Source organism: Pseudorasbora parva, chromosome 22, assembly GCF_024679245.1.
Source record: "Pseudorasbora parva isolate DD20220531a chromosome 22, ASM2467924v1, whole genome shotgun sequence".
Taxonomy (NCBI): Eukaryota; Metazoa; Chordata; class Actinopteri; order Cypriniformes; family Gobionidae; genus Pseudorasbora; species Pseudorasbora parva.
In genome coordinates, this window is record NC_090193.1 from 38,234,359 (window position 1) to 38,243,222 (window position 8,864).

The 8,864-nt window shown below is 39.4% G+C and overlaps 1 protein-coding gene across 1 annotated transcript; it reads right to left on the reverse strand.

Annotated features, from left to right (window-relative positions):
* LOC137058259 (uncharacterized) lies at positions 1 to 1,662 on the reverse strand. Its single transcript, XM_067431502.1, has 2 exons — positions 1,456 to 1,662; positions 1 to 1,198 (listed from the first exon to the last, which is right to left on the reverse strand). Exons 1-2 carry the CDS (start codon positions 1,514 to 1,516, stop codon positions 552 to 554), a joined length of 708 nt encoding a protein of 235 aa, XP_067287603.1. The 5' UTR covers positions 1,517 to 1,662; the 3' UTR covers positions 1 to 551.
* Positions 1,663 to 8,864: the final 7,202 nt, after the last annotated feature.

The window sequence follows — 8,864 nt, forward strand, 5'->3', positions numbered from 1 at the left end:
GAAAAAAAATATGGCAAAAGTATCTAGAAAGTTCTGTGAACAACAGCATACACACTGCATAACCAAATGTATTCTTAAATGAAAACAAGTCCCAGCAGTTGTAGGATTATAAATGCTATAATAATAGCAATGATGATAATAAACATATTATGTTAGTATAACACTTTTCATATGTGGGATGCAACTCAAAGTGCTTTGCAAGCATAAAAACATAATACAATTTCATATTAATTAGAAATAAAGAAATAATAATAAAATAAAAAAAAGAAAGAAATAAAGAAATTGCCAATACAGTTTGACCTCAACCATACCTATCAATATAAAATAATACAAAATAAAAATATTTTTTTAATGTTTCCATATATTGTTAAAGTATAATTCTGCATATGTATAGCTCAACAACAATACTGATACTGTACTAAAAATGGGTTGTTGTTTTATTTTTGGCACTCAATGGCAAAAAAATGGCACAATGGCACTCAAATGGAGGCTTTAGAGACACTCAAACACCCCCCCATATTCACAAGTAATGAATGCCTGTACATGACTGACTACATGACTGAACATGACAGTTTTACTTCCGAACCCAGAAGAGATACACTAGTTTTTGGACCAATTGAGAATCCAGTTCCCAAGAATTTGGCCTCCACCCCACCCAGACCAAAAGAAGCACCCGTATCAACTCCAAGGCCCAGTTTCACACCAACTGGACCTGCTTTAGCCGATGCGCTGGCAATTTCAGCCCGAGCCATTGCTCCGACTCCAAGCACACTGGCTTCAGCACCAGCGGAGGCGTTGGGACCTTTGGCTTCAGCCTCCAATACACTGATTTCAGCACGAGCTCGTCCAACTCCTGCTTCAGCATAGGCTCCAATCTTGGGAATCCTCATTCCTGGTTCGTTTTCAAAACCTCCCCCATAAGTTCCACTTCGAGCATAGTTGCTTTCTGCACGGGTGCTTCCTGGTCTGTCAAACGTGTCAATCATATTGAATGTGTCAATCACATCAACTTTAACTGAGGCAAGTTGTACCCTAGCCTTTTTTGTACCACCGTTTTTGTTTTTCCCTGTTGCCTTCTGTGCTCCTACCCTTGACTTTTTCTCAGGATCCTTCTGTGCTTCTACCCTCGACTCTTTCTCAGGATCCTTCTGTGCTCCTACCCATGACTTTTTCTCAATAGTTTTTTCACATTCTTCATCTGCAAATAAAACAAATGAGCTTTAATGCAGTGTAAATAGCTTTATATGAATTGATTTCACACTGAATATTAGAACATTATGAATATGAGTTGATTTTACTCAACCCTGCAAGCTGTAAGTTCTGTATTTATTATGATTTATTCCACACAATCCTCCACACAACATAGTTTAAATTGTTCAAAAGAAATCTTAAAAAAATTGATTTTTAAAAATATCAATATAAAAAAAAAAAGGTCAACTTTTAAAATGCCCTTACCGCTTAGTTCTTCTTCTTCATCTTCATCTTCATGATATTTTAAGCATCGGTTATCAGACATCTTTGCAGAGAATCAGGAGGGCTTTGAGAGTTGCAGATGGAGTGTCGTTGAGGACCGCTGCTCGTCCTTATATGCAGAGGGCACTGACTGAAAGTGAAAGTGCATTGGGTTTTGCCCTTGATTTCTTTGAATTGACTGAATTATTCTCACCAAAAACTGAAAGAAAATTGCACAGACGAGAGCAATAGACAAATCGCTATTCCATTTGTTTCACTATCTAGTTTGACTGCCCCTTAAAGCAATGCACAGAAACACTGATTTTACTGAGAGAAAAAACTCACACACTCACACACACTCACAAAAAATAACAGTTCTTTATTTGTGGTGTTTTTCAATGTTTGTTATGTTTGGTTGTTTTTCACTAAGAAAGAACCAAAAATGGTTCTTCAACATCACTGTGAAAAACATTATCTGGAACCTTGGTAACAATCGGCTTAAGAACGTGCACGTAAACACACTCAAAGGGTTCTTTTCTTCTCTAGGCAGGTAAAAAAATGTAAGGTTTATTTATCAAAATGTTCTTTTATATTTGTGTGATGTTCTGTATTTCGATCGCGACTTTAAAATATTATGAGAAAACATTTTATGAATGTTTATCCATCACATTACCTTTTATTTAACCCTAAATAAGAAAGCATTGTCAGTTTGTCTGTCAGTTGGCAGGGAGTTTTTGGTCGCTCTATTAAAAGTTGTTACTGTGAAGTGTGTAAAGGAAAATAAAAATAAGTTTACCCTCCTGTTGACTAGTGTCGTGGCCCTCCCAAACCATTCACACACACATAGATGATTCGACTATCAGTCAAATAGGAGGATTTGAATATTCTGATTTGAATGTGTAAATCCTTAGTCAGGGACACCCCTAGTGCCTTGACATGCATGAACTTTAATGACATCCCATTCTTAATTCGTAGGGTTTAATATGGAGTTGGCCCACCCTTTGCAGCTATAACAGCTTCAGCTCTTCTGGGAAGGCTTTCCTGAAGGTTTAGGAGTGTGTTTATGGGGATTTTGACCGTTGTTCTAGAAGCTCATTTGTGAGGTCAGACACTGATGTTGGACGAGAAGGCCTGGCTCTCAGTCTCCGCTCTAATTCATCCCAAAGCTGTTCTATCGGGTTGAGCTCAGGACTCTGTGCAGGCCAGTCAAGTTCCTCCACACCAAACTCCTCATCCATGTCTTTATGGACTGACGCTTTGTGCATTGGAGCGCAGTCATGCTGGGACAGGAAGGGGCCGTCCCAAACTGTTCCCACAAAGTTGGGAGCATGAAATTGTCCAAAATGCCTTGGTATGCTGAAGCATTAAGAGTTCCTTTTACTGGAATTAAGGGGCCAAGCCCAACCCCTGAAAAAACATCCTCACACCATAATCCCCCCTACATCAAACTTTACACTCGACACAATGCAGTCAGACAAGTCCTGTTCTCCTGGCAAATGCCAAACTCAGACTCGAGACAGACAAAAAAAGCATGATTGGTCACTCCAGAGAACACGTCTCACTGCTCTAGAGTCCAGTGGCGGCTGCTTTACTGCATCCCACGCTTTGCATTGCTCTTGGTGATGTAAGGCTTGGATGAGCTGCTCGGCCATGGAAACCCCATGAAGCTCTCTACCCACTGTTCCTGAGCTCATCTGAAGGCCACAGAAGTTTGGAGGTCTGGAGCTGTTGACTCTGCAGAAAGTTGGTGACTTCTGCTCGCTGTGACCCTCAGCATGGGCTGACCCCGCTCTGTGATTTTTCGTGCCCTATCACTACATGGCTGAGTTGATGTTGTTCCCGAATCGTTTCCACTTTGTTATAATCTCACTAAAAGTTGAGCGTGGAATATTTAGTAGTGAGGAAATGTCAGGAATGGACTTATTGCACAGGTGGCAACCTATCACAGCCCCACGCTTGAGTTCACTGAGCTCCTGAGAGCGACCCATTCTTTCACTAATGTGTGTAGAAGCGTCTGAAGGCCTAGAGCTTGATTTATACACCTGTGGCCCTGGAAGTGATTGAACACCTGAATTCAGTGATTTGGAGGGGCGTCCCAATACTTTTGGCAATATAGTGTTACTATACTGTATATAACTAGCGGTTTTGGGATATTTTAATCCAAAACATAAATATTGTGCCTTTAAAGTTACGAAAGTGTTAATAGTGCATTACTCATTTGTTCCTGTGCAACGTTAGTGATGGAATCTCACATCTTCATTTGCCTGGAAGAAATACTGGCATTAGGGTATAGACTTGTTTTCACTTTGTCCTAAACTTGAGGGTTTCCCACACAGAATGTGGAAGTGAAAAGGCCTTATTCTCATATTAAAAGTATTTGCAATGTGTGGGTGTTCAGTGTCTCCGTGTTTTTAGGGGCTTTCACACTTACCACTAAACTACAGTTTTGTGATGCCAGTCCTGGCATGTTTACCGTATGTGAAGTTGCAACATCAGCAGTGAAGTACAATTTTGATGCTGTGTGTGAGCACTACGTGCAGTATGACGTAAGAATAATGAATCTTTGGCCATCAGTTCTGATGGAGATCATGTGATGACTCTGTGCTGTTTACAGTAAACACAGCTTTTTATTTATTTATTGTTTTTCATTCTAAACTTACTTGTTAGCATGACATATTGGGATGCATGCAATACATTTTTTACAAGATACAAAGGAACATCAAAAAATTTCACAAGTTCACACTTACATCAAATTAAGTAGAGTAAAGATTATGCGTATTTGGCGTGCTATCCGGGGGAGGGCTCCAGGTTTTTTTGTTGTTGCCTGAACTCATGATAAAGATATATAATCCTGTTTGACTGTATTGTACAGGTCCTTCTCAAAAAATTTGCATATTGTGATAAAGTTCATTATTTTCCATAATGTAATGATAAAAATAAACTTTCATATATTTTAGATTCATTGCACACCAACTGAAATATTTCAGGTCTTTTATTGTTTTAATACTGATGATTTTGGCATACAGCTCATGAAAACACAAAATTCCTATCTCAAAAAAATAGCATTTTTTATCCGACCAATAAAAGAAAAGTGTTTTAATACAAAAAAAGTCAACCTTTAAATAATTATGTTCAGTTCTGCACTCAGTACTTGGTGGGGAATCCTTTTGCAGAAATGACTGCTTCAGTGCGGCGTGGCATGGAGGCGATCAGCCTGTGGCACTGCTGAGGTGTTCTGGAGGCCCAGGGTGCTTCGATAGCGGCCTTAAGCTCATCCAGAGTGTTGGGTCTTGCATCTCTCAACTTTCTCTTCACAATATCCCACAGATTCTCTATGGCAGGGGTTTTCAAATCATTCCTGGAGCCTCCCAGCACTGCACATTTTGGATGTCTCCCTTATTAGACACACCCAGCTGAGGTCATGGAGTACTAAACTAATCAGCTGATGAGTTAATACAGCTGTGTTAAATAAGACACCAATCCATCATATGCAGCGCCTTTTACTATACAGAAGCCTAACCCTTTAAGAATCTGAAATCGGATTGGAAAAGTAGGGCAAGTATCTATTGAGATGCATTTCTTAGGGGGCTGCATATGTTGAACGAGTGTCTTATTTAACACAGCTGTATTAACTCATCAGCTGATTAGTTTAGTAATCCATGACCTGAGCTGGGTGTGTCCAATAAGGGAGACATCCAAAATGTGCAGTGCTGGGGAGGCTCCAGGAATAGTTTGAAAACCCCTACTCTATGGGGTTCAGGTCAGGAGAGTTGGCAGGCCAATTGAGCACAGTAATACCATGGTCAGTAAACCATTTACCAGTGGTTTTGGCACTGTGAGCAGGTGCCAGGTCGTGCTGAAAAACCAAATCTTCATCTCCATAAAGCTTTTCAGCAGATGGAAGCATGAAGTGCTCCAAAATCTCCTGATAGCGAGCTGCATTGACCCTGCCCTTGATAAAACACAGTGGACCAACACCAGCAGCTGACATGGCACCCCAGACCATCACTGACTGTGGGGACTTGACACGACTTCAGGCATTTTGGCATTTCCTTCTCCCCAGTCTTTCTCCAGACTCTGGCACCTTGATTTCCGAATGACATGCAAAATTTGAGCAACAGTCCAGTGCTGCTTCTCTGTAGCCCAAAAGTGTCTTGACCTGGGGAATGCGGCACCTGTAGCCCATTTCCTGCACACGCCTGTGCACGGCGGCTCTGGATGTTTCTCCTCCAGACTCAGTCCACTGCTTCCGCAGGTCCCCCAAGGTCTGGAATCGGTCCTTCTCCACAATCTTCCTCAGGGTCCGCTCACCTCTTCTCGTTTTTTGCTACACTTTTTCCTTCCCACAGACTTCCCACTGAGGTGCGTTGATACAGCACTCTGGGAACAGCCTATTCGTTCAGAAATGTCTTTCTGTGTCTTACCCTCTCGTTTGAGGGTGTCAATGATGGCCTTCTGGACAGCAGTCAGGTCGGCAGTCTTACCCATGATTGCGGTTTTGAGTAATGAACCAGGCTGGGAGTTTTTAAAAGCCTCAGGAATCTTTTGCAGGTGTTTAGAGTTCATTAGTTGATTCAGATGATTAGGTTAATAGCTCGTTTAGAGAACCTTTTCATGATATGCTAATTTTTTTGAGACAGGAATTTTGGGTTTTCATGAGCTGTATGCCAAAATCATCAGTATTAAAACAATAAAAGAACTGAAATATTTCAGTTGGTGTGCAATGAATCTAAAATATATGAAAGTTTAATTTTTTTGAGAAGGACCTTTATATATACACCACTTATCGTTGATTAGATTTATTATCTAGTGTGCTCCACTCGTGTTTAATTAGGTTTAATTATCTGAACGTCCTCCTCCTGAGATTTGTTCATAAAACATCACATCAGGAGGGCATATACATAAACATAGACTCAGATTTCCTCAGAGATGTCATATTAAAAAAAAATATTTCTGTGCAAACCAAACCAGTGCAGCAAGATTCTCTGCAGTCTAAGTGTCAATAGTTATCAAAGAAAAGTCAACATTTCAGTTCACGGGATATTTTCAAAGTGGGTGAATTTTTACTTAACTTTGCCTCTGATCACCACTGTCGTCAACTTTTGGAGATTATTTTAAAAAACTACTATTGTGAACTAGTCCTATCGGTTTTTGGCTCAACCTCGATAAAACCACTGTGGCACAATTCACTGACCTTTGGACAGCTATAGCGGGGTCATCTAAAAACCAGGCGTGGCCAAGTCTAACCAAAATGTTCCTAAACGAAAACTCAGATATTTGCATCATTACGTGAGCACATGATCACAAAGGTGCAAAACCATATATTTCCTAAGGTAAATTGCCTGCTGTAAATGGTCTTACATACTTTCTAAATAAAACATAATATTTTTATGCACCTAAAGGCCTTAAACCGCTTGAACCCAGATAATTGCTGCTCGCAGCTATATTACTCTTTTTTTTTAAACACTTCAGATCCAAATTAGACCAATCCACCTTTTAATATATTGAAAAAGTTATTACCAGTCTTATAAAAGTAGATGACTAACTTTTAGGATTAGTCTAGTCTAAGCAATTTATGCAGTCGGATCATTTTTTCTCATTTGAAAATGGGACATTAAAAACTAAATGGTACATGCAATGTGTTAGTATGAATCCGTTTATGTGATGAATGTAAGGAAGCTGAGACTGGATCATGTTTTAATGGCATGCCGATCTAGCAATTTTAGGGTAATTTACTGAGTTCCGTTGTCGATGTGTTGGTACGGGCAGGCAGACCACGAAAACAGAGTTCAAGAAGAGTGTCTTAAAAAAAAAAGAGGAAGAAATTTTTGTTTCATTCTGTTTAGATTATTTGTCATGTGATTTCCTGAACATGAGGGAAATTGTATGACATTTAAACTTCAAAAAAGTTTAAGTAACACTAAACCCTTCAATTTAAAGGAAACAGCAAAGGGGCAAAGTGTGAATCCTTGAAGAGTGATTCCTACAGTAATCTTTGAATCTTTTTGTTGTTTTTAATATTTTAGGTATTTAGAGAGTACATGCACATGAAGAAATTAAATGTGGCAGATTTATTTTAGGTTAATATATCTACAACGCATTAAAGGGCCATGGAACCACCTCTTTCACCACCAGATATTGTTCTCACCAGTTTTAAAAAATAATGATAATGCAGTGTGCAGATAGCCTGACGTGGTCAATTCTAGTCAGAATATGAGTCTGATGCTCCATTGGGCTGTGATTATGGGGCGTGTTTAAACCCAACCAGGAAAGACCTACAACCAATCAGAGTTAACGTTAGTTGTCAAATGTCAACAGAACTTAACTGCACTGTGCCGCCAAGTCTGCGTTTTTTTCAGTGGATTGTTTTCTATGTCCGCGGGTTTAAGCGACTATTATGTGATATATAGACCCATGAGTGCGAATTTAAGCAGAAACCTTCTTAAGAAACCGTCGGCAGAAACCGAAATAACACACATTTTACCCTCCAAACACCATTTTTTCCCTGGAGAACCCCCCGAGAAGCTATTGTTTAGGGCTAGTAGCGGATTTTTTTGTAAAAACTTGGCAACCCTGTCTGCACACGCACTGGAATGATCTTTGCCGGTGTTGTAAAAAAAAAAAAAAGTAATGATACACAGAGCACTTACCCAACATGATCATCATTTTTGAGAGGAACAGTGAAGGTGATGCAGATACAAACAAGCTCTCCGTTTAGGATTTGAACAAATATAACCCAAGCCCCTTTGATGACGTGATGATTACGTTACTGTTGATCATCTGTCCGTCATCGGCTAAAGCCCGCCCTGATGATTTCATTGGTCAGAATTTCAGATTTCTAGGCTCTATAAGTCATGTTTAACCGAGACATCAGAGCCTGCGGCAGACGTCAGAAGAACTGTTGATATCAAGAATTGAATTTCAACTAGTAAAAACTCATTTCACTAGTGAAATGTCACCACAGACTGCCATTCAAATTCATATTCTTAATATCAATATAATTTCAGATATCTAAAATGGCTTTCTTACTAGTAACGATCACATTCATGATATAAGAAATTAACATTGCCACCAGTGGCAATTAAATTGTTGATATCAAGAATTCATATCCTGTGAATGAATAAAAGTCAAAACGGCTTGCCATGCTCGGTTAGAACGTCTCATCTTTTTTATTTTCCCGGTGAAACGACCCGAGTCCTTCACATATAAATCAGTCTACAGGCTTTACACAAGCTGGGAAGATGGGGAAGGACTCATTTTTTAAGTTTCATTACAAGCTATTCACACATTGGTAATAAAAAAAGCAATTTTTGCACTAAAAGTTGAAAACTAAAATAAATAAAAAGAAATGCTGTAATTTAAAATGAGTAAGAAAAAAATTCAGCAGGGGAAGACAGAGAGAGTTTTTTTCA